Source organism: Mus musculus, chromosome 5 (genome assembly GCF_000001635.26).
Source record: "Mus musculus strain C57BL/6J chromosome 5, GRCm38.p6 C57BL/6J".
Taxonomy (NCBI): Eukaryota; Metazoa; Chordata; class Mammalia; order Rodentia; family Muridae; genus Mus; species Mus musculus.
Window position 1 is genome coordinate 123,115,580 of NC_000071.6, and position 26,280 is coordinate 123,141,859.

General features: G+C 52.6%; 2 protein-coding genes across 32 annotated transcripts in view; one reads left to right on the plus strand and one right to left on the minus strand.

Annotated features, from left to right (window-relative positions):
• Tmem120b (transmembrane protein 120B) overlaps positions 1 to 2,634 on the plus strand; it is a 41,949-nt gene extending 39,315 nt beyond the window's left edge. For 2 of the 5 annotated variants that reach the window (XR_003955668.1, XR_387570.4), the window contains 3 exons: positions 82 to 146; positions 582 to 691; positions 1,065 to 1,753. Coding sequence is in view for 3 of the 5 variants with exons in the window: in XM_006530390.4 (XP_006530453.1) it covers positions 82 to 146; positions 623 to 691; positions 1,065 to 1,178 (248 nt within the window). In the remaining 2 variants the exon portion in view is untranslated. Of the gene's footprint in view, positions 1 to 81; positions 147 to 581; positions 692 to 1,064 lie in introns of all 5 variants that reach the window. The other 3 variants (XM_006530390.4, XM_011248230.3, NM_001039723.2) reach the window with 2 other exon arrangements.
• On the minus strand, positions 2,601 to 26,229 carry Rhof (ras homolog family member F (in filopodia)). Of its 27 annotated transcripts, none has more exons than XM_030254493.1 (9): positions 26,137 to 26,229; positions 25,775 to 25,817; positions 24,290 to 24,394; positions 22,376 to 22,487; positions 16,656 to 18,851; positions 16,288 to 16,375; positions 4,932 to 5,041; positions 4,717 to 4,851; positions 2,601 to 4,015 (listed from the first exon to the last, which is right to left on the minus strand). In XM_030254493.1, the coding sequence occupies exons 5-9, from the start codon at positions 16,791 to 16,793 to the stop codon at positions 3,851 to 3,853; spliced, it is 636 nt and encodes a 211-aa protein (XP_030110353.1). In that variant the 5' UTR covers positions 16,794 to 18,851; positions 22,376 to 22,487; positions 24,290 to 24,394; positions 25,775 to 25,817; positions 26,137 to 26,229; the 3' UTR covers positions 2,601 to 3,850. The 27 variants fall into 27 exon arrangements, with proteins under 27 accessions (XP_030110353.1, XP_030110348.1, XP_030110346.1 ...); XM_030254488.1 differs by lacking the exon at positions 26,137 to 26,229 and adding an exon at positions 19,045 to 19,138 and having other exon boundaries at positions 25,775 to 25,862; XM_030254486.1 differs by lacking the exons at positions 25,775 to 25,817; positions 26,137 to 26,229 and adding exons at positions 19,045 to 19,138; positions 19,242 to 19,313 and having other exon boundaries at positions 24,290 to 25,165.
• Between the last annotated feature and the right edge of the window lie 51 nt (positions 26,230 to 26,280).

The window sequence follows — 26,280 nt, forward strand, 5'->3', positions numbered from 1 at the left end:
GGCGTGTGCGTGTACACCACACACACACACACACACACACACACACACACACACACACACGTACTCTCTTCTTTCCTACAGAAGGGTTCCAATCCTGGATGTGGCGGGGCCTCACCTTCCTCCTGCCTTTCCTCTTCTGTGGCCATGTGAGTCCTTCTGTTTGTGGGTACCACTGTCAGGGATGACCCCTGGGAACAGGAGATCTTTGGGGCTCCCTTCCCTCATAAGGTGTCTGTCTCCAGTATCTGGGACGAGGTACCCATCCATGCAGATATCACCCAAACCTGGCTCCCCATGATGACACATTAAATGCCCGAACCCCACAGCTTCCTGGGGGGGGGGGGGCTGAGGGCTTCCCCGCTGCTTGTGGTCACGGCACAGGATGGGCCATTCTCCCTGAAGGAGAGGCAGGAAGCCTCAGGTAGCCCCCGGGACCCCCTTTCCTCAGGATCTGGGACCTGCCGTGTCCGAGACACTTGTGGTTCCACGGGATAGGCATGTCCATGTCTTGGGTCTGGGATGCTGGGGGGGTGGGGGGCGGGCCTGGTCCATCTCCCCGGCTTTTCCGCATGGACCTGCAGGGGAACTGACGGGTGAGGGGCGCCTGTCTCCCTGTCTTCAGTTCTGGCAGCTCTACAATGCCGTCACCCTGTTTGAGCTCTCCACCCATGAGGAATGCAAAGAATGGCAGGTATCGTGCCTCCCTCCCTCCCACCATGTGTCTGTCTGCCTGCCTGGCCAGAGGGAGCAGGGAGGGAGCAGCTGGGCTGCCCCGGGAGAACTCTGTTGAGTTCTAGTCAACTGGGAAGGGGTTCAATAGTGCAAGGGGGTCCCCCAGTGTCTCTGAATGAAGGGTCATCCCATCAAACCCTCTTCTAGAGCCCTACCTGATTGGGGGCCCACCTCATTCACCTGTTGCCACCATTTGCTCGACCACTCTTGTAGCTTGCCCGAGAGTCTGGGGTTGAGGCTCTCGTGGAGGGTTCTTTCCCCAGAGGAACTGACTTCTCCTCCTTCCTCCCCTGCCCTGGGCATCTTGGGATGCTGCCCTCTGGATGGACCAGGTATTCGTGCTGGCTCTCACCTTCCTCATCCTCTTCCTGGGCAATTTTCTGACCACGCTCAAAGTTGTCCATGCCAAACTCCACAAGAACAGAAACAAGACAAAGCAGCCATGAACCTCCGGACCCTTGTGCCACCTGGGGGCCTTGGGACCTAAGACTGCTGGGCGTTCCAGTCAGCACCCTGGCTGCCGGTCAGTGGTAGCCATGGGCAGCAACATCTCAGGGGCCAGCAGCATCACCGGGAGCAGGGCCAAGGCCCCGGTCCCCGGCGGACATGAGGAATGTGAAGGCCACCTGCGCGCGCAGTATTAACCTGTCCCAGCTCCCTATTTATAACATATTTAATATCGGGTCTTCCCTGCTTCCCTGGAATCCGAGGCCTGCCTTCCCTGGAGCTCTGTGTAATGGCCGTGGGCAGGCCTGTGTCTGTCTTTCAGGGAGGGGCCAGAAGCCTCAGGGAACCCCTCTCTTCCTACTCCTATCATTTGAATCCCTCACTGGGGTTTAGATGTGCCTCACTCGAGTTGGCTTTAGCCGACCTGCTACTTTACTGTGTCCCAGGCACCGGGAGGAATGAAACTTTGAGCATCCTGTGGAGCCTCCCCTGTCCTGGGCCACCACCTCTTCTGTAAGCCTCCCACAGCCCCACCTTCTGCGGTGGACAAATATTTAAGTTCTCAGAGAACCTACCTGTGTTGTCTCTTGCCTTGGTCTCCGGAACCGCAGGCCTGCTGGCCACTGGGGGAAAGAGATGCAGCCTCCTTGGGACCTCCATGTGGCAGGGTGTTAAGGACGCGGACGGCCTCCACCAGAGGGCGCCCAGCCTCTGGGTTGTTGGAGTTCTGGCGGACTCTTGGGTGCCTGAACCCTCCAGCCACCTTCATAGACTTGCTGAGAGTCCTTGGCATAGGAGCCAGGCCCTCCTTGTGACTGGAACTTCAGCCATTCGGAGGTCACCCATTCCCTTCCTCTCTTCATCTCAGAGGTTCTTTTTTGTACGGGAAGGGGAGGAGTGGAAGGGTCTAAGTGGGCTCAGCCCAGGGTGTGACCCTGTGAGGTCCAGGAAGCAGCAAGAGTGGAGGGGCAAACAGGTCCAGTTTGAGTGTTCTGTCCCTGCCCAGCCTGCTCAGACCCAATGTCACGGCTGGCCGCCTCAGACACGTTTCATTTGGTCCTCACAGGACTTACTTTAAAATTCTTTAGTTATGTGATAAAAATGAGAACTCGCCTCCTCCATGGTGAGATTCGACATAATCCAGATTTCTGTTTACCTTGCAAAAACTGGGAAGGCCTGGCAACATTCCCAGAGGTCAAGAGCATTTACCTGCCCCTGTTTGCCGCAGCCCGCCCCTCCCTTCATGCCTGCCCTATTTCTGCCCTTGGTCTCCTGTCCCCAGATCACCTGGCCTATCCTTTGCAGGCACCTGGGATCGCCTCCCCTTAAAGCCCAGAAGATGAGTATCTTAGGCTTTGTGGACTAGTCCTGTGGCAGCTTCAGCTTGCACTTGTAGAGCAAAAAGTGCCATTACATGATGGTGGCTATTCAATAAAACTTTATTTACAAAACCAGGCAGCCGGCCACATGTGGCCCACAGGCTGTGGGTTGCTGACTGCTGCTGTATCCCACGATCTGTTCACAAGGCCTTGGGTTCTGAGAGAACAAGAGGTCCTTGTTTGGCTCCGCAGGGGACAGCAGGGGCTTGGAGCATTTGGGGAAGGGGACCAAGTCAAGTGGTGCTGGGGCAGGGGCCAGCCAAGGCCATGGTTTCTTCTCGGACTGTGCCTTCATCTTGGAGGCGCTAAACCTACCTGGTATACCACGTAGGTATTGAACAGTTGTGACGTCCAGGAGGAGTGCCAGGACTCAAGACTTTGGCTGTTGGAGATAGTCAGCAGGCTAGTTCTGAGAAATTGTCCAGCGTGGACAGGGGTGGCCATGTCAGTTCTGGAATGAGGCAGAGGTAGGCTACTCCTGAGCTCCACATCCAGTAGAAGCAGAAACTGAGTGGACCAGTGAGGAGCTTGACTGACTAATGACCCATTTTCAGGTGGGCCATAGTCTAGGGAGAGCCCATTTGTCTGAGGTCCCCAATGGTGGGATGAACCCAACCATCAGGAGTTTCCAGTAGTCGGCTGGGGAGTTGGAGGTCAGACCTGGAGCAGGGGTCAGATGAGTGGCCTGGCTGGCCCGAGTATATTTTGACATTTTGAGAGATTGTTTCTTCTCACTCTGAACATGCATCTCAGGCTGTGACCAAGCCCGAGACAGAAGTCCTCGGTGTGGTAGGAAGGGAGAAGCTGGTGCCAGACCCACGTCCGGCTTGATGCCTGTGTTCTCCTGATAGGCTGTGGTCCCCAGGTTCCTGAAGGGAAGCAGGAAGGGGCTGGAGGATGTAGCCGAGCCTATCTCAGGAGCTCAGGGAGACTGTGACAGAAACAGTGGGCTTGGGACTCTCGTGAACAGCGTTGTGTACCCATGCTTACCCACAATTCCCCGGTGCCAGTTCTGAGTTTCAGGCATAAATTGGTTTGGAAAGGGAGAGACACGCATGGCTGGGGGCAGAGGAGCTGTGACAAGGACCCTCCTGTGGCCTGGGACAAGTGCCAGTCATGAAGTAGAGGAACATTGGTGGGTCTGGCACCCTCATTCACTAGTGCACTACAGCCTGAACCCAAAGGGGCCATTCCAGAATGTTCTGAGAGTCCCCAGATGCCAGACACTGTAAGACCCACTGGGCCTGGGTCCCTGGCTGTAATAGTTCCAGTCAGGCCCTCTGTCCCCAGGGTCACAGCAGCAGGCAGATCCTGTGTTTTTTCTGTCTCTGCGCTTTCTTCAGGGCGCTGAGGGCCACCTTGGCGGCTTCCCTGAAGACATCTTCCACATTCTCCCGAAACTTGGCAGAACATTCCAGATAGAGTGCACCTCGCATCTGTTCACAGGCATTCAGGCCCTGGGGTCAGAGGGGGTGGGGGGAAGAGGCAGTGTTAATTAGGTGGGCAGGGGTGGTGGTTTCTGGGGTCTCCTGACCCCCCCAGAGTCTTAAAAGTTTGGGGCTCACTCTGGAGGCTCTCCAGAGTTGGTGGGAACCCATCTCTGTTCCAGCACTGGCCAGTTTGGTGTTCACATGGCTGGATGCAAGAAGCCCACTCGATGGCCCCACCTGTTCCCTTTTCTCCCCAGCTTTCAGCAGAGAGGGGCGCGGAATTCTGAGGAGGCATAGAGGGCTAGCTGCCACTCATGTTCCTGTTGGTGCAATCGTGGCGACTTGAGTGTGCTGGTGATGTAAAAATCTTGGCTATACTATCATGAGTATCTGTCTTTGATGTGAGACAGGGCCTCACTGTGTAGCCCTGGAACTCACTTTGTCAACCAGGCGGAGGGCTGGGGTTAAGGCTGGGTGCCACCATGCACAGTATTTAACCCTTGTTTGCTTCAGCTCCCCCCAAAGCCTGGTAAGACACTCCAGTTAAGAGAACGACCTAGGTGGTTTCCGGCTGTGGCTGTTCGGGGATCGCGAACCTGGGCTATAGATGTTCGAGGATCGCGGACTTGGGCTATGGCTCTTTGGGGATCGCGGACCCGGGCTGTGGCTGTTCGGGGATCGCGAACCTGGGCTATGGCTGTTCAGGGATCGCTGGACCCCTGACCCACCTGTGTGTAGGTAATAGGCTCCAGCTGAGCTGCCCGGAGTTTCCGCAACTGCTCCTTGTCCTTCCTCAGGTCTGTCTTGCAGCCGATGAGCACCGTGGGGATCCCTCGGCAGAAATGTGTGACTTCGGGGAACCACTGAGGAGGGGAGAAGGCAGGGTTATCAGGGCAGGGAGCACTCTGGAACTGAGCCCTGTCTCCGGCAGGCAGGACAGTACCTTGATGAGGACGTTGTCGTAACTGGTGGGGTTCATGACATCGTAGCAGATGAGGACGAGGTGTGTGTTCTGGTAGGACAAGGGCCGCAGCCTATCGTAGTCTTCCTGCCCTGAAATCAGGGGGCAAGGAGTGTCAGAGGCATGAATCCCTGGCTGCCTGGGGTCCCTGTCTGGGCTTTGATAGTGGGATGACCTGGGGGAGGGGCGGGGCTAGTTTCCTCCTTTATAGAATGGGTGGGACAGGGAAAGGGAGATAGATTGTATGTGGTCAATAGAGAGAATAGCTGTGAACTGCAGCCATTCTGCCAAAGGTGGATATGTTCCCTTGCCTGCCAAGTCTGAGACTCAGATCCGGGGTCTTTGCCATTTTGATATCCCCAAGGTCCCGAAGCAAGTGTTGAGCTACATCCTCCTCCTTGGTTCTGGGACAGCTGTCTGGATTCCTCTTGCCCATCCTTGCAAATGCTAATGAGGTTGGAACAGGCACTTTTATAACCCCGTCTCACAGGGCAGTCAGCTGATACCCACTGGGGGAAACATAGGACGCTGGTCCCAAACATAGCCCTCCACAGCCCCAGTCCAATCAGAACCTAGAAGCTAGCCTCAAACGCCCAGTCAATTTGCCTGCCTCTGCCTTCTGTGCGTTGGGTGTACCATCATGCCTAGCTGGAAGGAAACTTCTCTTGTTAACAGTTGTAAGCTCTCAGAGAGAAGACAGGGAGAACACAGGGAAACTCTTCTGAGCTTCCATGTTCGTCCCCCACCCCCACCCCATTGGTTTTTTTTCGAGACAAGGTTTCTTTGTGTAGCCCTGGCTGTCCTGGAACTCACTTTGTAGATCATGCTGGCCATGAACTCAAAAATCCGCCTGCCTCTGCCTCCCGTGTGCTGGGATTAAAGGCATGTGCCACCACGCCCGGCTTCGATGTTTGTTTTTTACACTCACCTCTGTAGTGTAGAAACCTGATTGTCCCCCTCCACCAGATCTGAGTGACAATTCAGTTGTTAACCTTTACCCTAGTGACTCAGTTTCCATTCACTCTCTTTTGTATTGTTTTAATTGATTTATTGGGGCTGAAGAATGGCTCAGCAGTTAAGAGCACTGGCTGCTCTTCTAGAGGACCCAGGTTCTGTTCTTAGCAACCACATGGTGGCTCACATTACTCAAGTTTCAGGGGATCTGAAGCCCTATTCTGACATCTGGGGCGGGGGTGGGAGGTGGGGGGCTACTAGACACATATGTGCAGCCAAAACACTGATACATAGAAATCTAAACAATTTTTAAAAAAAAAAAATTATTTATACGGGTGCACTGTAGCTGTCTTCAGACACCAGAAGAGAGCACCAAATCCCATTACAGGTGGTTGTGAGCCACCATGTGGTTGCTGGGAATTGAACTCAGAAAGGAACTCACTTTGTAGACCAGGCTGGCCTTGAACTCAGAAAATTTGCCTGCCTCTTCCTCCCAAGTGCTGGGATTAAAGGCCTGCGCCATCACGGCCGGCTAGCACCTAACTTTTAAAGTTGATTTATTTCGTATGTATGAAAGCAGGTGGTAGTTGGTGCAAGACTTTAGTCCCAGCACTCAGGAAGCAGAGACAGGTGGATCTCTGTGAGTTGGAGGGCAGCCTGGTCTACAGAGCTAGTTCCAAAACAGCCAGGACTACACAAAGAAACCCTGTCTTCAGATGACAAAAAATAATTTTTAATTAACTAATTTAAAAAATTTTTTATAGGACTGGTAAAATGGCTCAGCTGTTAAAAACACTGGCTGCTTTTGTGTGTGAATGAGTGTTTTGCTTAAATGTATGTCTATGCATCACGTACATGCAGTGCCAGCAGAGGCCAGAAGAGGGCATCAGATCCCCTGGATTGGAGTGACAGGTGCGAGCTGTCGTGTGGGTGCTGGGAATTGAACCCAGGTTCTCTGGAGGAGCAGCAAGTGCTCTTAACCACTGAGCCATCTCTCCAGCCCTTTGTGGGTTTTTTGTTTGTTTTTATTGTTGTTTTTTAAAATGGTCTCACTATGTACGCTTTGGCTGGCCTCTAACTCTTCCCTCTGTCCCTGAAGTGCTGGGATTAAAGGCATGTGCCACCCGTGCATGCGTGCATGCGTGCACACATGTGTGTATTTTAGGGATTTCATGCAGGTTTCTTTTGTGTAGTCCTGGCTCTCCTCAAACTCGCTTGCTCTGGCTGGCCTCAAACACACAGATCTATCTACCTCTGCCTCCTGAGCGCTGGGTGTGGGCCACCACTGCCTAGCTTTGTTTTTTTGTTTGTTTGTTTGGTTGGTTGGTTTTTTAAAGATTTATTTATTATTATACATAAGTACACTGTAGCTGACTTCACACACACCAGAAGAGGGTATCAGGTCTCATTGTGGGTAGTTGTGAGCCACCAAGTGGTTGCTGGGATTTGAACTCAGGACCTTTGGAAGAGCAGTCAGTGCTCTTACCCACTGAGCCATCTTGCCAGCCCTGTTTGTTTGGTTTTTTGAGATATGTTTCACATATTCCAGGCTGGTCTAGAACTCCAGACCCATCTGCCTCCAACTTCCAAGTGCTGGCACATACCAGCCCACCCAATGTGGGACATGGACAATAAAAGCTGCCCTGTGGGGTGCCACCAGCCAGAATCCCTCTAATGTGTAATTTATCTAAGTATACATGGGCCATCATGTCGTCACGTGACAGCTGAGCCAGGAAAATGACATATGCTGTACTTTTGCCCAAGACCCTTCAAGACAGGAGAAGTGGCCTCCACTGCAGTCTCCCTCCTCACTACAACCAGGAGACCCTTTGTGGGACAGTGAGGCCCTGACTCAGGATGTTATCCCATATAGGACCCAAAAAGTCTTCTCTTCAGACCTCTGTCAATGTCCTTCTAAGCCTGTGTATCCCACAGGGCAGCTTCCAGCCTATGTGACTATCTGAATGTCACCAGTTAACAAGAAAACCTTGAGGTCCTTGAGTGTACTAGCTGGCTACCTTTCAAATAATTGTCACTCCAGGCTGGTGGCTGTCATTGCAGAGAGCCTCATGGACAGCTTGGATCTGTGTATTGCTTGTTAGTGGCCCTGCTCCCATGCCATCCTCTCCAAACTACCAGTGATTGATTGATTGATTGATTGATTGATTTCTTTTTTTTTTTTTTTTTTAAAGACAAGATCTCATATAGTCTTGGTTGTCCTAGGTCTAACTATTTAGATTAAACTGGCCTCCAACTCATAGAGATCTGCCTGCCTCTGCCTCCTGAGTGCTGGGATTAAAGGTGTGTGCCAGGGACAGAAGAGGTGGTTCAGCGGTCAAAAGCGCTGACTGCTCTTCGGAAGGTCGTGAGTTCAAATCCCAGCAACCACATGATGAGATCTGTAATGAGATCTGATGCCCTCTTCTGGAGTCTTCTGGGGCTGGATCGAGAAGAAAAAGTGTCTGAAGACAGCTACAGTGTACTTACTTAAAAAGTATTCCCCACTCGCAAAGAGAACCCAAGTTCTGTACCCAGGCCTCACGTGGCTCAGTCATCTGTAGCTCCAGAGAACCTGATTCCCTCTTCTGACCTCCGATAAGCACCTGTCACACATGTACTGCACATACATACACACAGGTAAACATATACATAAAAATAAGTCTTTAAAAAAAGATGCCCTCAGGAGGCAGAGGCAGAGGCAGGTGGATTTCTGAGTTCGAGGCCAGCCTGGTCTTCAAAGTGAGTTCCAGGAAAGCCAGGGCTACACAGAGAAACCCTGTCTCAACCCTAAACCCCCCCCCCCCAATATATGCACTTAATTACAACTCAATATGACGCCTTTAATCCCAGCACTCAGGAGGCAGAGGCAGGTGGATTTCTGAGTTCGAGGCCAGCCTGGTCTTCAAAGTGAGTTCCAGGACAGCCAGGGCTACACAAAGAAACACTGTCTCGAAAAACAAACAAACAAAAAACAAACAAACAACTCAATATGAAAGGGAAAATATAAACACAGTCCCCCTAGTGTCTTTGGATCCTGTAAGCACAGAAACAAGGTCAGGTACCAGCATTCAGAAAGAAACTTACGGCCACTGAACAAATGCAGACTTCTTGTCACCTTTCCCTAAATAGTCCAGATGGCAAGGGTTTGCACAGCACTGATACTGTATCACAAGTAGCCCAGGGTAAAGATATGAGGTAAAGATGTGGACCAGGCATGGTGGCGCACGCCTTTAATCCCAGCACTTGGGAAGCAGAGGCAGGTAGATTTCTGAGTTTGAGGCCAGCCTGGTCTACAGAGTGAGTTCTAGGACAGCTAGGGCTACATAGAGAAACCCTGTCTTGAAAAACCAAAAAAAAAAAAAAAAAAAAAAAGATGTTGAGCTACTGAGGATGGTGTAAGGATTAAATTTGAGTCTCCAAGGGATTTTACTATCAATGGGGGTGCGGGTACCAAGGAATAACTGTGCTCAGATTTCCTACACTAAGGGCTCAGTTTACAGAAGATAAGCAAGTTACCCACAGCCACAGATCGAGGAGCCAACTCCAAACCACCCCCATTCTAAGTGGAATTAATACAAATTAACAGCTCTTATTCTATATTGGGTAAAAATAGGCTCTAGCCGTCTAAAGTTGTAGGTGCAGGTAGGAGTGATGTCCGGTGTAACAAACACACTCTCTTCCAAAAATTTACCTAGCGCAGTGGTTCTCAACCTCCCTAATGCTGCGGCCCTTCAACACAGTTCCTCATACTGTGGTAACCCCCAACTCTAAATATATTTCCACTGCAACTTCATAACTGTAATTTTGATACTGTTATGAGTCACAGTGTAAATATCTGATATGCAGGATATCTGGTGTGACCCCTGTTATAAAAGGAACACTTCAGGACCCAAAAGGGGTCACGACCCAGGCTGAGAACCACTCGTCTAGAGACTACCATCTCCAGTTGTAAAATGAGGTCCAGGTATTGGCTGGTGCTTTCTCTGCATGCTACTGATAGGTCGTCCCTGCTCTTCCAAGTGTGTCTCCTCCTGCTTGTTCCACACAGGTTCCATAGTCTCGCAGGTAAACAGGGCACACTGTTTACCACTTGTATCCTTTAAGAATCCCTACCCCACGCCCCCCACCCCAGCCCCACCCCCCGCCCAGTCAGGAAGTAGTGGCTAATCGATGGCTTGCTTTGGTTCAAGTGGCAGCAGCAGAGATGAGGGCTGAGATGTGTGTGGGACAGAGTAACTACATACAACTCCACTACTGCATTAAAGAGAGAGAGAGAGAGAGAGAGAGAGCGAGCGAGCTGGGTGGAAGTGGGCGGAGTCAGGTTGCTGTAGGTAGGAGGAAGTTGACCCACAGTGGGCTGAAGAGTGTTCGTTCACACACTCTGCTGTTGCTGGTCTCTCTTCCAGAAGGTTCTCCCGACAGGTTGCAGCTGGCTGGTTCTCTCTCCCTCCTTACCTAAGCATAAATGTCACCACCTCCAGGAAACCTTTCTTGACCACCCTGAACCAATGGCCTCTTGGTGTGTCCGTCTGTCCCATTACAAAGGTTCTCCTTTGCTTTGCCTTAGGATACATCTTATTATCTGATGGCACAGTGTCCTGACGACTTTTGTTTCCTTCCCAGGGAGGGGGTCGTTGCGCATGTCTTGGAAGTGAGGTGAGCACAGTAGAAATTCAGCGACCAAATGGAAAAAGCTAAGTCCAGCCCGGTGCCCACAGAGCCCTTTGGCGTTGGTTTTCCGCTTCCTGATCTGTGCTAATTCAAGCAGCACCCACGAGGTGACTCAGGAGAGCAAGTCTGTCAAGGTCACAGTTGGGCACTCTGTAAAACTGCAGTACCAAATAGCTTCGTCCCCCCTGCCAATGTCGGCTGCCTGCCCCAGCTGTTCTAAAAAGCACCCAGCGTGTCCACAAAGGCCTCCCCACTAGGACTGAACCCCACATTCAGTTTTCTTATCTGTGAAATGGAGCTGTAAGAGCAGGGGAGACTTGGCAATTACAGAGATGTGGACAGATAGTAATATTCATCTGTGAATGCCTAACTTGTTCAAAATGCTTTTTAAAATAAAATTTAAGCCGGGTGTGGTGGCGCACGCCTTTAATCTCAGCACTAGGGAGGCAGAGGCAGGCAGAGGCAGGCAGAGGCAGGCAGAAGCAGTCGGATTTCTGAGTTCCTGGCCAGCCTGGTCTACAAAGTAAGTTCCAGGTCGGCCAGGGCTACACAGAGAAACCCTGCCTCAGAAAAAAATAAAAAATAAAAATTTTTAATTTTATATAAATTCGTGCATCAATAAAGTGATCTATGAACTTGAGAAAGTGGGTGCCCATGGGAGTACTAGCTCTCCCAAATCCGGACTTACATTTGGCATGTGTGCTGTGAACAGGCTCAGGTCATCTGCAAATGAAGTATACACTCCACACCACTGAGCTGTCTCCACACACACAATTTATCAGGCAAATTTACCACTCTGCACAACAACCATACAAGTTAGGCCCTCACTGTCGCCTAGCCCGAGAAACCAAGACGCAGACAATGGAAATGCCTTATCCCTCACAGCTAGACAGACTCTGTCATAAAAGGTGTTTTGTTTTGTTTTATTTTGTTTTGTTTTGTTCAGCCTACCCCCAGAAGGCAGGGAGAAAGCTTCATTCTAAGCACCAGTAACAACAGCTAATCTAGGTTGTCAACTTGACACATCTGAGAAGAAAGAACCTCAATTGTCACTTGTCTGCATCAGATGGGCCCGCAGGCATGTCTGGGGTGCGGTGCGTTATCTTGATTGCTAACTGTGGAGGTGGGATAAACACACTTTGGGTGGTGCCACCCCTGAGCGGTGGTCCTGGGTTAGGTAAGAAAGGTAGCTAAGGAAACCTGTAAGTAGCTCTCCTCTGAGCTCTCTGCTTCAGTGCCTGCCTCTCGGTCAGTGTTTCACAACCTGTGTTGCGACCCCCCTGAGGGCTAACCAACCTTTTCACAAAGATCAGATATCCTGCGTGTCGGATATCTACGTTACGATTCCTAACAGTTACATACGATTCCTAACAGTAGCAAAATCATAGTTATGAAGTAGTAATGAAACAATGTTCTGGTGGGGGTCGCCACACCGAGCTAGTTTCTGTCTGGAGTGCCTGCATTGGCTTCTCAAAGATGGGCTATAAATCAAAGAAGCCCTTTCTCCCCACAAAGTTGCTTTTGATAACTGTTTTTGTTACAGCAACAGTATACTAAATTAGGACAACACCCCAGTCCTAACAAGGTTGCTGGGGAAAACAGAGGCACAAACAGCTGTCTCATGAAATTGGGAGCACCGGGGAGGAAACGGGGAACTGGCTTAGACACTATTTGCTTCTCGGGCTTGATTCTGCCTGGCCTGATTTTTCGTAGGATTCAGTGTGGGTCCTACACTGAATAAGGAATAAGATAAGGAATTTGAGCTGGGCAGAGGCAGAGAGGCAGAGGAGGCAGAGGCAGCCAATCTTTGAATTCAAGGCCAGTCTGATCTACAGATTGAGTTCCAGGACAGCCAGAGCTACACACAGAGAAACCCTGTCTCAAACAAACAAACAAACAAACAAACAACAAAACAAGGACTAGAGAGATGGCTCAGCAGTTAAGAGAACTGACAACTCATCCAGAGGTCCTGAGTTCAAATCCCAGCAATCACATGGTGGCTCACAACCTTCTGTAATGGGACAGGTGGAGTGTAGTCACGTACATAAAATAAATAATTAAAAAAACAAACAAAAGACAAGGAATTTAGTTAGTTACTGCTGCCCTACTGAGGTGCACAACCAGGGGCCTGAGTCTTTTCTTCCTAAGCCTCCATTTCTTCATCTGGGAGAGTGTGGATTTGAGGTATATGTTGATTTGTAAACCAAAAAGACTTTGGGGCTGGGCACAGGTTAATGACTTGGGTGCGATTCTAACCCACTAGGTTGGTCTATTAAAGATGAAAAGTCACAGAAGGCTGCCAGCATGCCCTTGGTTCTAGTAAGGAAGGAGGCTGTGGGCCTGAGCTCTCAAGTCTCGAAGTCTGTGGGGCAGGTGGAAGTGAGGCTGTCACTCCACCCGACACATTTCCTCTGTGAAGTGGGGGCGTCCCCTTGACAGCTGGGTTCCTTTTCCGGGACAGGGCTCCTAAGTCCCAGAGCTGAGTTGAAGACTGGCGAGCAGTGCTCCCCAGATCTGTAGGAGGGGCATTTACACTGCGGGAGGTGAGCTGTTTTGACTAAAGCATTGCTTAGAGAAGGGTGGTGGCAGCATGAGAAGGGGAAGCTGCTGAGTTGAGTCGCTCAGCTAGCCCACTCCCACCCCCTTTTCTCCCTGGGGACAGGAAGAGTCGGGGAAGTCCCAGCCTGACCTTAGCCCATGGTCCCTGACTTGACTTACTCCAGGATCCACAGCCCCTGTCTTGTCCTGATCCCTTGTCTTAGCAGCTCCTGACGCCCCCCTCCCAACCTGCCACACACACTTTTCTCCTACTGATTCTCTTGCACATAGCTCCCCAAACCTCTGTGTCCCTCCGGTACTAGATGAGAGCCTTTGGATGGTGTCCAAACAACCCCACCATGACACCACCCCTCTGCCCAGGAACCTCCCCAGCCTCACCACAGCTTCCTGTCTGAAGATGTCAGGGCTCAGGGGAGGCTACTGGAGCTGTGAGTGCTGTGGCCCCACCCCCTCTACCTCTTGAGCACCCAGTGCTCAGTAAAGGGCTGGGGTGACTCTGACTACTTCCGCAGGATGGGGACAAGTAGCCACAGGGGCCTTCCATATGGGCCCTGTGGGCATGGACCTAGCGTTCCGTTTTGGGTTTAGAAGAAAATTCAACTTTGGGGGGTCATTCCTGTCCCGTAATTCTGATCACAGCTGACTGGAAAGGCAGGCTGCTCTCCCCAGTTCTAGAACTTTCTATGGCACTTTCTAGATTCATCTCTAACTCAGTCATTGATCTCACCCCCTTAAGCCTCCCCTTTTCTCTAGTCTAGACAGTTACTGACCGTCATTTTCCCCCACATTAGCCCAAGAGGCAGCCACAGGTAGAGCTGACTCATCTCGCCAATGATGAATTCATTTATTCCACAGAATCTTCTAGAGCCTCCTCCGGACAAACCCTGTGCACACACGAGAGGAATGACCCAGCCTCACAAGCACACTGCTCTCTGGCCAGGGAATTTCCTCCTGCCATTAGAATTTCCCTAGTCACCGAGGGACATTCTTGAGGGCCCATCTAGATTCTCCATCAGAAAAGTGTGTGTGGCCCGTCTAGATTTCCTGCAGAAAGAGATGGGGCCAGAGCCATGTGTGGTGGTGCATACCTCAGGAGGCTGAGGTAGCATCAGAGGGCAGGGTGGGCTACTCAGGATGTTTTGAGGCTAGGAAGAGGAACAGAGACCCTGTCTCAGACAGACAGACTCACTCAGATGGAGGGCCTGGGGATGTAGCTCAGGGTAGACCTTAGTTATGCATAAGAGCCTGATTTCCAGCCCTAGCACAAAACAAAGAAGTCTAAAGAACGGTATATGCTGAGCAGCCCAAGAGCCAGTCCCTGCGCTGCTGTGTGTATGGAATTTGATTTAATTCCCTTGACTCTTAGCTCTGAGGAAAGATGAAAATGAGGCTCAGAAGCCTTCAGTGGCACAACCAGTGAACTCAAGTCAGAGTCTCTCTCGGTCTGTTTCCACACACGAAGCAGAAAGTCATAGACAAGATCATTACACCAAGCAATCCTCACAACCTCCTGATGACGGCCACTGGGCTCTCCCTCCATCTCTCCACAGCCTCCTGGGACAAACTCATCCTTCCACCTGGTAGCAGCTCTCTGAGCCCTCACCCTCACAGGACACCGCTGCCCAACATGTCTACTGAGCATCTTTTTTTGTTCCAAGAAATGCCCAAAATGGTCTCTGCTCTGGTCTGGTGCTGGGGGGTAGGTGGGGTGCAGGGGGTGGGGGCTTTCCTGAACAGGGAACTCTGGGATGTGAGAAGAAAGACTGATGGCAGAGGGAGGGAAAAACAGACTTCCTGGCCTCTCCTGTGGGGCGGTATGCAATGACTGTTCAGCCAGAACGTGCCTCAAAGTGCGGTCAATGGTTCTGCCCCTCCTTGGTTCCTAATAAGAGGCATGTGAAAGTGGGTTTTCCAGACAGACTTACTGCTATCTAAGCCACACCTCAGGAATTCCTTCCTCATATACCTGGGGTTGGAAGAGATGGGCGGGGAGCCTCCACTGGTCACTCAGAGGTGTTGGGTGTCTCTCCAATAGAACCTGCCCATTACTAGAATGAGATAAAGACCTGAGGTGGTGACCTCCCCCTCCTGATCTTCTCCAGAAGGGTGGAGAGAGTGCCTGGGTTTGGGGTCCAACTAAGATCAGCGACTGTCACACATGCAGGGGTGGACTAGCAGGGAAGGGGCACTCAATGACGTGGTTCCACCCGTCACTAAACACTGAGTCACAGAGATGGGTGAGGCTCCACCTGGCCCAACCTTTACCCTGCAAAGGCTGATGACATCCCAAAGGGAACCACTGCGTTTGTGGACTATGAGCAGAAGTTCCCTCTCGGAGGTGCTGGCAGTAGCAGAGAGTGCCTTATTTTGATCCAGACTTTAGAGTCTTCCCCCCACCCCCACCCCTGAAACAGGGTTTCTCTGTGCAGCCCTGGCTGTCCTGGAACTCACTCTGTAGACCAGGCTGGCCTCAAACTCAGAAATCCACCTGCCTCTGCCTCCCAAGTGCTGGGACTAAAGGCGTGCTCGTGCCACCACTGCCTGGCCAGACTTTAGAGCCTTAGCGCAAATCGTCTGTTTCTTCACAGCCCAAGACCAAGAAACCACAGAATAGACTGGAGCTCTAGGATCCCAGAATCCAGGGGCACAGGAAGAGAGATACATTCACACAGGACCTCGGGGGTCCCAACACATAGACCTGCCCAGCCATACGCAGCATCCAGGAGTCACAGCCCTGATCCAGATCTCACTAAACTAAAATTATAGGGCTGGGGAACACAGCTAATTGGAATCCAAGCCCCCAGGGGACTCAAAGCAAAGACCACACACAGTAAGGAACGAATTCTGCAGCCCTGGGAGGTAGAAGTACAGCCCACGTTTCCTAGAACCACAGGAGAGGAACATAGCTAGGGAACGAATGGTACTTAGCGCTGGGGGGTGGGGGATGCTGGGGAAGGGGGTCCAGAGTTCACCTCAATCTATCACCTCCACTTAAAGCTGAGATGGCCAGGGTCCTTTTGGCTTCCAGAGCCTCCCAGCCAGCCAGCATCCTGCAGGGACCTGGCCTGTTAGGGTGTCATGAAGGAAATGCCCCAGAAGGCAGGGGAAACCTTGGGAATGACCACAGGGAGCCTGTGTGCTCTGGTGCACTCACCAGCCGTGTCGTAGAGGTTCAGGGTCACCTCCTTGTTACCCACTGTCACACTAGCCGTGTACTTCTCAAACACCGACGGGGCGTAGTGCTGCGAGAGAGGGGGGGGGTCGGGTTGATCTTTTAAGGGGTGCAAAGGTGAGCTAACCATCCCAGACATATCCCTCCCCCCACGACTGTCTAACACCCTCACTCCAACCAGCTCGAACCTGGCAAACCACTGGGCTCAGGAATTCTCAAAGGGCTGCCTGGAGGAGACAGCTGAGACTCCATGGTCCAGGCTTGGGGCCTGGGTCCAGGTTGGGGTAAAGCCCTTGTTCCCTGCGGTCCCAAGCCCATCCTCACCCCTCCTGCCACCAAGCGGGCCTTACCTCGGGAAATGAGCCTTGGCAGTACACCATTAGCAGGGACGTCTTGCCGCAGCCGCCGTCACCTACGATCACTATCTTCAGCTCCTTCCTCGCCGAGCTGGGGGCGGCGGCTGGGGCCGGAGCACCCGGGGCGTCCATAGCCCGGAGCCCGCAGCGCTGGATGCTGCGCGCTGGCTAGAGCCCAGTAGAGCGACAGGGCAGGGGCGGGGTTACAGGGCAGGGCTACGAGGCTCCACCCACGGGCAGCTGGCGCCACCTCTGCCAGGCAGCCTCCCAGGTTCACCACCCTGTCTTAATTCTCCTCGGCTATGGTCCGGGGACCCCGGGTATTTGTCTTGCAGTCCCAGGGGAAATGAAGAACCTGAAGAAATGGATGCTGAACCGCAAGCGCAGTGCACCCCCACCCCCTGCTTAGTAGATTCGTGGTTTCTGCCTCTTCACAGAGACAGCCTTTAGTTGGCAAGCTCCGCCTTCTAGCAAGGACCCTTTGATTGGCCGGTCCCACCCCCACAGAGAAAACGTTGATTGGCGGGCTGTATCCTAGCACCCGGGTTCGCATCCAGCCCTTGCTGCTACAGCTTATCTTCCCACAGGTTGTAGCCGCGGTCGTTCGGAGAAGATGCCAAAAGGTGGGTTGTGTGTGTCCACATAGTCTGACCCTGGCCTTAGCCGGTGTGCAAATGCAGGAATTCTGCCCACCTACCCTGCCCACCCATTCCGTTGGCCCGTACTGTGGAGCCATGGCGCCCCCTGCCGGCGAATGCCTTCCGTCAGCAGCCTGTTTTCAGGGCGGACTCAAGATACTCGGCTCGGAAGGGCGACCCCAAACATGACAAGTCGCAAATGTGACAAGCCGAGAGCCCTAGTTGAGAATATCTGGACCTTCCGTAAACTTTGGAAACGGATAATCCTTGTCGCTACCAATAAGTGTTCTGGTGTCCGGTCTTTCACCCCAGGAGCTCCACTCTCATCCCCATTCAAATTGCTAGTACTCCCAGAACTACTAGCAGTACAGCTGGCTCATATCACTGCGACCCATGCTTTTCCTGTTACTGTGTGCCGCGAGTCCACCTCCAAAATCAGGCCAGTGGTCAAGCGGTAGGACCCCAGGAGACTGCCAGCAGTAGGCAGATCCTGAGGGTGAATATAATTCTACTAGAGGAGTTCATTTCTTCAAAGCAGTGTTGGCAAAGCTCTTGTCCTGGGCCTCACAATGGGGAGTCTTGATTTTCAAGTTCTCAGCAAACATCAAGAAAATTTTACTCTGTGGAGTAACTACCAACCTCACTCCTTGTTTCCCCGCCTCCTCCCCCATTGCGCCAGGAGACGCAATACACGGCTCCACCACCAGAGGACAGCAGCGACCGCCCGTGAAAACGCAAAGACAACAGGGTGGGTGGAAACCTGAACCAATCTCCAGCTGTTAGGGAGAAGCCCCTCTTGTCACTGGATCAACCGCCCATAGACAAATGTTCAGCAACTCACTCATTCCTTTTTTTGCAACTTGTTTATTGAGAAACAACCATGTTCCTGCCTGTGAGGAGCTCAGTCTAGAGGAGGCAGTATTGACGGAGTTCCCGGGACCAGTGAGATCAATTTCGAGACTACAGCTGAGGGGCCAGGAAGGTTGTGTTTGTTATATTGGGTACAGCTGTATAGAGGGCGAGCCAATAGAAGCTGGAGGGGTGCCCAACTTGGGCAAATGTACCGCAGCTGGAAAACCACCTTCAGGTTTTCAGTGGTGATGAGGGAGACAGGCCCAAGTGGTTGTCAAGGTAACGGGCTAAATCAGGGAGGGCCTAAGTGCTGGCTGAAGGGGGGGGGGGGGGAGGAGGAGGGCTGCAAAGAGACGAGACAGGACTCAATGGAGTGAGTCCTGTCAAAACCAGGCAGGAGAGGAGGAGCTAGGGCTATCTCTTAGTGGCCAGTGAGGGTGGCAAAAAATAAAAAATAAATAAAAATAAATAAAAAGGGAAGGACAATTTCCATTGATGTGCCAGAGGTGAGGTTCCTCAGAAGCACAGAGCAGGTGACTCCAGTGTGGAATAGCAATCACACAGAGAGAGGGGGATTGAGAGTGGGCTGGGACCCACTTACCTTTGCAGGACCCCAGGTTTCTTCTCTCAGACATCTTTTGGCTTGGCTCTCGACCCAGGAGGCTGGCTGGCTGCAGTTTGCCAAGGGGAGAATTCACTTCTAAGAAAAAAAACTTGTTCTACTACATATAACCAAGAGAGGGCTCCTGGCTTCCCACAAACTCCCCCAGACCTGTGTGGAGGAAGAGCAAGTCTGCAGGGAGGAAATGACCAAAAGCGACCAGCTCTGGGGAGGGTTCAGACAGCACACGGCCACCCCACCCGTTCCAGCCTGCCTACTCACCCAGCCCTACCTCAGCAGGAGGCTGGCAAAGTCCCAGCACTACCCGGCCTAGAGTGTTGGATTTGGACTCAACTCTGGTGGTGATGGTGGGGCTGGATCTGTAACTAAAAATAACCAGGAATCTAGCCAGCTGCTGGTGAGAGCCTCCTCAGAGGTCGGGCCGGGCCAGCTGAGGAGATAGGCGCGCGCGCGCGCACTCACACCCACCCAGGGTGGCTTTACTCCCTCATCAGCAAGATGTTCAGGGGGCCTGGGGCACTCTCCATTGTCCAGGAATTCCTAGAGAGCAGAGGAAAGCAAGAAATTGCTTCTGTGGGTTCTTGCCTCAAACCCCCCTCAGGGAGCTGTCAGGTGGTCACTGCAGAGACTAAAGCTCAGATCCAGGGGGGCAGAGGAGAACAGACTGCAGCCTTTAAGGACAAAGTACAAATTTGGGTGGGGGAGGCTAAGGCCACCACTCCCCTATTCAGAGGCCCCATAAATCAATTATTGAGCTATCCAAATGCAGATGGAACGGATAAGAGGGGGGAGATAAAGACTCTAGCAGAGGGGTGAAGCCAGGCTATCTTATCTACCTGGTTAGGCAGCCTGACCGCTCCAAGTCTCAGCTACTTAACAGCTCCAGGGAACAAGCAGAGGATGGGCTTAGTGATTTCTGGAAGCCAGGCGGAAAACCAGCGAACGTTGGTACAAAGGGATATACCTAGGGTCCTAACCTGTCACTAGGACTAGCCCGGACACAGCAAGACCCTCCTCCATCACGCGACAATTTAATAGCTCTGAAGGTTTTTGTTCAACTTTCCCTCCTGGTTCCCATTGGCACGGAACAATCCGAGAAAACACTGGGGGCCGTGGAGAGCGGGGATGGCGGGTCCTCCGACCCACCTCGGTTGCAGAGAGTCTAAAAAGGTCATATTCCAAACTTGGGCTCGGGGCCAGGTGGAGGAGCCGGAAGGGGCGGGGACACTGGAATCTCGTGTAGTAAATCGAGTACAGCCACCTCCCAGTTCAGGCAAGCCTTCTGCTGGCGTGGCCCTCTCTCTGCAGGCCAGAGCGGCTCCGCCCCACGCTCCGTGGGTGACCAGGAGGCGGGGCACCCCTCGGGGCCAGGAACAACAGCAGGACAAACTGCCCCACCCTACAGCCCAGGAGGTGATAAGGGGCCAAAGAAAGGAGAGAGAGAGAGAGAGGTGGAAAAGACCTGAAGTAGAGAGCAAGCCACAAGTTGGTCCCGGTCACTTCCATCTTCCCCTTTCAAGCACCACGTCACAGCTTAGCGCCTAATTGCTCCCTAAAGCCTGTAGCCCTCCAGGGTACAGCTGACACAGCGCGACTTAAATCAATTAGTGGGAGGCTGGAGGAGATAAAGACCCCAGCCAGATCCAAGGACTCTAACCAGAGCCTTTAGGGTTGATCAGTTGTGTTCCAAGGCTTACCAGGTATCTAAAGTATGAACGAGACCAACCTAGCAAAGCGCTCTTCTCCCCGCCCCCCTTCTCAATAGGGGTGAGGAGTTCAGCCTTCCCAGCAGAAAGCCAGCTCATCGACGGACTTGATGCCTGGCCCTCTGCACCAGCGGGAGCCACGGGACCATTGTGGAGCCTTGCTATACCAGACAGCTCTCTCTGGCAGTGATAAAGGCAGACAGCTGGCACGGGAGGGAGCCTAAAATAACCCAGACAGCTGGGCAAGGGGGTGTCACGGGCCCAGGTTCTGGGCTGAAAATCAAGACACCTGGAACCCTGTCCAGGCTCTGCTCCGTGGTGGCCTCATAACCTTGGGTGAGACATTTCTTCTCTTGGGGCTATTGGTGGGTGGCCCTTAAATCCCGACCCAACCACAGGACAGCCTACGGAGCCCCGGGAACAGCCTGGACTCAAACACTAGAAGAAAAACAGGGCTGGCTGCCTTCCCAAGCAAAGCCAGTTTTCTTTCTCCTTTGCCTGGAGGCTCCAGCACGTGCTTCAGGAAGTGGGCTGGCGGGGAGGAGCCCTGGAGACAGCCCAGCCCCCACCGGCGCAGGCAGCAACCACTCCCAGCAACAATCCTTATCACAATGGAGGCCAACTGGTTGTGAGGTCAGAGCAGGAGTCTGGCCCTCTTAATCTCACTTAATCCTCCCACCAACCTTTTCCAGCAGGTATTGTGGTCTTTTTAACCCGGGGAGGGGGAAGAGAGGCAATGGTCCAAGGTCACTAGCTAGGTCCACATCTAACCTACAGCTGCCAGACTAGAAGCACCCTGATTAGGCACCAATCTGCCTCCAGCAACAACTCAGGGAAGCCTTCCAGGCTCCCCGACTCACACGTCAGCACTCACTGTAGGGGTGAGGAGAAAAGAGAAGACTAGAGGCTGGAAGCTGAGGCCCAAATAGGGGAAGCCAGCAGGAGCCGCGGCACCTGAGGCCAAATGGCTTATCAAAGTAACAAAACGAGAAACACACTAGGGGGCCAGGGGTCAGGGATCAAGGGCCACACCAGTTTCAGCAGCAAAGCTTCCTGCCTAGGAGGAGGGCAAGCCAACTGCTAGCCACCAAGCTGGGTGACATCCCAGGTGCCACCTACTAGAGAGAGTCTAGAAACTTGGTGCTACCTGGAACCTTGTAAGAAGAGCAAGTTCTTAGATGTAACTGCCTAAGAGGGAAACTCGAGAAATGGGCACAGTCGGGTTTAATGGGTCCAACCACTGACTTCTGATGCCGGTGCAGCTGGGGAGACCCTGCTCAGAGACTAAGCACAGACCTCATTGACTCTGTAAGATCACTACAGACAGGTGAAGGGCCAGCCTCCGTTTGTGTCACGTTCTAGAAGCCAGGCTACCGACACCTGGCCTTGTTGAGAGCTCGGATCCAGGAAAAGGAGAAGCCAAGGAAATCTTTTCTCTCGGGAAGCTGGCTACCACTTCACATCTTTTGCTTCTTTGTCTATCCAGCAAGGCAGACATCAGAAGGGGGCTCAGCTGGTCCCCCTAATGGGGTTCAGGAACAATGTCTGAAGCACCACTGGGAAACCTGGCAGCAGTCACCGTCTTCAGAAGTTTCCAGGGCCCTCCCAGCCACCATAAACCACACCACTGGGAAATACTTGGTAGTCCTTGCTCTAGTAAGCTGCTAAATTCGGCATGAGAATCGCCCGCCCTAAACGCCCCACAGCAGAAGCTGACAGGCGGGGCTGGATGGACCCAGCAGGCCGCCCATTTCACACACACAACCGCCACATCAGCGTGGGGGAGGGGCTGCAGAACCAGCCCAGCAGGTTTGGGGATCCCAAGCCGCCCTTCGAAGGCTGCAGGTCAAAGCCCGGCAACAGTTCTCTGAACTTGGGGAAAGGGCTCTTACCTACCTTAGTGGGGGAAGGCTCTCAGTCAAATTGGGCCTGCTCCAGATGTCCAGAGGAAGCAAGGATTGTCTACAGTGGGGATAACACAGACATGGCTCCGGTCTCCGGCCAAGACCTGTAAATTCGGACGTTCTGTTAGGGCAATTCCACAGTTTGTAGGTTCAGAGAGAATGGATTGGCCAAATGCAATACCAACAGGGTCTACTAGATAGAAAGGGAGTCACAGAAATGCTGTGTCCCCCCCCCCCCTTTCCCAGCTGACAAGGCGGCCCTCACTGTGGAATGGGTGGGGGTGGGGTGAGGGTGGCTGAGTCACTAAAGTTCAACCCAGGAGACCAGCAGCGGGAGACGACTCATCTGCATTTCCAAAGACCCGCCCTGTCCACATCCCCTCCCCCAGGAAGGCCAGGATCTAAGGCTTTACCCTCGGGCACTATCGCGGCGGGGGGCTGGGGGGGATCCCGAAGGGGAGGCCCCAATCGGCTTTCCCAAGCCCCAGCCCACCCCCTTCCAAAACACACCTCCAACCCACAGAGAGCTGGGTTGGAGGCTGGGCCCCTGGCGTCCAAGTGAAGCCACTGCGAAGGCCTCTAACCCCAAGTGGGGACAAAAGGGGAGACCCGCCCCTCCGGCTCGACTACCAAAGGACGTCTGGGGGAGGCAGGGGTGGGTCTCCCGAAGCCAAGTGGCAGTGAAGGGAGGCTGGAGCAGCCTCTTAGCCCTTGGCTAACTACTGGCTCCTGTTCCGAGGCAGAACGGCAGGCAGTGCAAGCCAGAGCGAGGCCTCGTGCCCGTGTGGGCCTTGGGAGGCCGGGGCTGCCACGGAGATCGGGGTCCCTCACCCGCCTCCAGGGGCTCGCCCTACCCGGCCTCGGCTCCCCCCGCGGCCGCCACTGCCCGAACCGCGCCTGGGGGGAGGGGCTCGGGGGGATCGAGTGCGGAGAATTAGGGTGCGCGACGCCCCCCGGGGCCTAAGGCCCCCCGAGACCCGTCACCAGGATCGCGGGCGCCGTGCCTGGCAGGCTGTTAGGGCCCGGGGCTGCCTCTCGGCTCCCAGCGACAACCAGGGAAAAGCAGGATGGCGGAAGGAAGGAGGAAAGCCGGCCGCCATTAGCCAGAGAGCAGTATTGAATGGCCCGGCGGCTTCAGCCTTGGCTCCAACCCGACCCAGCCCTCGGCTCGGCTCAAAAACCTGAAAATAAAACTCGTGTTTGAGAGGGAGGAGCGAGCGCGGCCCGGAGGACAAGCAGCGCCAGGCTGCAGGCGGGAGAGAGATGCTGCGTCATGATGCCAACATGGACGCCGGCCTTTTGTCCTTTTTCTCTTTGGAAGAGCAGGCGAGCCCCGGAGCCCCGAAAAGCTGGCTTCCGGGGGACAGAAACCCCCACAATCAATCAGGAACGAGACTTTAAGATGGGTGGGAAGGTTTCCTCGCTTTTTTCAGCCCCTCCATCTCCAAAACACTTCGATTTCTTCTCTGCCACTAAGGTGCAAACCTGAGGCGAGCCAAAGGGACTAGCGCAGGCGGCTCCATGGATGCCCCAGGGTACTGGGGACAGGCTCTCTTCGCCTTTGGGTGCAAAAGAGGCAGAGGGGTCTGGAGAGCCCTAGTCCCCTCACCCACCCACTGCAATCGGCTGCCAAGCTCAAGCTCAAGAAATCCCAGCTCCCAATCATCTGCAGCCCATGGCCTGCTCAATCGAGAGTTCCTCGAAGGGGGAAAAAGACACTTGAAAACAAATTTTTTTAGTCTAGTTTTTTACTTACCCACTCAGCCCGGCGCCATGGCGTCTAGAAGAAAAAGCTGGCCGGCGCTTTTGGAGATATTATAAAAATAACAGGTCTTTTTTTGGGAGGTGGGGGATGTTTGGTTGTTTAGTTGGGGGGAAACCTGGGGTTCTGGTGTCCCTTTGTTACCTTCTTTGTAAGTTACACTCGTGGTATTTCTGCTCCTTCCACGACTGCAAACTTTCCAGGGTTGGGCTGGCAAAAAGGCGGCTTCGCTGAGGGCTGTTTAGTGCTCTGGATTTACCAATGGTGTGATCGTCATTAAGAAACAAAAGGCGAAAACACAAGTCAAATCAAAACAAAAGGCAAAACCAGCCATCCCAACCGCCACAGAAAATACCACCGACTCAACGTAGGTGTTTGGCTTGAACCGGCTAAGGGCTTGTTTTCCAGTTTTAATCTAGTTTTCAGAGGCGGCTTTCAGTCTTTTTTTATACAAAAGGTCTTCCTTTCTCTTACCCTCCACCACCCCACACCCAGTTCGAGAAAAACAGCTGTTTTTCTTCAAATAGATCGATTTTCAAAGAGTGTACGAGCTACTGGGAAGAAATCTGAATAGCAACTATGGCTGTAAACATTTTTTTTTTTCCAAAAAGCTCGAAGCTAAAAAATCGTAGCTTTATAGAAGCAAAAACGTCTAAAAGCATTTTAACTGACTTACATCAGACAAAGACAAAGACATACATGCAGATGAAGCTTCCGAAAATTCAGGACATCTCAGGCGACAGTAACACGAGAACGGCAGTGCAGTTAAGGACAGAATGGATTGGGTACTTACAATGTAAAAGGTTTTTAGAAAATTTAACAGTAACAACAGCTCACAGTTTTTTTGTTATTGTTGCCGTTTCGCTACAACTATACATTTAAAACATTACCTTGTTAAAAAATAGAATTAATAAGATGGTCAGGCTTAAGTGTTTAATAGAGGAAACTATATTTAAAAATTTATTGTTCAGTCAAGAGAATACAGATTAAGACAGCTCCAAGCTCTCCCACCCACCCACCCGAGAAAAAAAAAAAAGGAAAAAAATTAAATATGTCATTTACTTAGGTTTTTTTGAATTCAAAACTGTTAACTGCTGACATTAATAGTGTGCTATGACCTAGTTATACAAGACAAAGATGGATTCCAAGTCATAAGGAAAAATCCAGATCTTTTTAAAAGGTCTTCATTCTTCCAAGTGTGAGTCCTTTGGCAAATGTTAAACACATTCAGGCGTCCTGAACTGGATGGTGGAGTCAAAGGAAAAGCATTCCCCATTTGCAACAAAGGAAAAACCCACTTGGCCATTTAATTCCATTGCAGAAAAATGGCTCCCTCATCTGTTGGCCTCTCCTTGGAGTCTGATGAAGGATGTTTTGAGATCAGCGTCTAATAACTCAAGCCCTATAGAAGCCGCGCGCTGATTGGCTGCCGCACCCTGCCGCCCTGCTCCAGCCAATTACCTACCCACGGCCAAATTACAAACCCCGAAAAGAGCCCCAATATGAAATACACCACCACGAAGCCCCGGCGAGGCGGCTGCTTCGCCTCGGCAGCCCGAGAAGAGAGACCGAGGGCGTCTGCAACCAGATCCACGCGAAAAGCCGGGGAAGCCTACGAGTTGAACTCACAAAATGGAAGCCGAGCGCTGATTGGCCGCCGCCACTCCCGGACCTTTAATAAAGAAAGGGGAAGGAAAATGATAAATGCAAAAAAGGGGACTCTCTGTCGCTGGTGGCTGGAGGAAGGAGGGAGGGAGAAGCATGTGTTCAAGACAATTACTGGGCGCTCCCCTCCAAAAATAAAAACAGAAAGGCAAAAAATAAAAACGAAAAAATAAAGAGAAAGAGCTATCTTCCCCGTCCAGGCGAGGGTTGTATCCTCCCAGGAATGTGAAGGCTAGTGTGGTTCCAAACCTTGGTTTCCCTTCCCCAGCACAGCTCCTGGGAGGGAGGGGGCGTGCGGGCCAAAGAGGAAGCGGGATCGGAGATACCTCGATTGCAAACTCGTTTGGGGTCGACGTCTGCCTCCCCTCCAGGCTTCTAGTAGTCATACACACGATCACCCCCCACTCGAAACCCAGCCCTTTTCGCCGAGACTCCACGCGTCCACCACCGGCCTGGGCAGTTTGGAAACA

Bases quoted from the DNA above. Each gene is read 5' to 3' on its own strand.
- Rhof (XM_030254493.1), bottom strand. From the start codon at position 16,793: ATGGACGCCCCGGGTGCTCCGGCCCCAGCCGCCGCCCCCAGCTCGGCG. The intron at 16,376-16,655 runs GTAAGGCCCGCT...CCTCTCTCGCAG, and splicing joins GCCAAGGCTCATTTCCCGAG to CACTACGCCCCGTCGGTGTT. The intron at 4,852-4,931 runs GTACTGTCCTGC...TCCCCTCCTCAG, and splicing joins ACGACAACGTCCTCATCAAG to TGGTTCCCCGAAGTCACACA.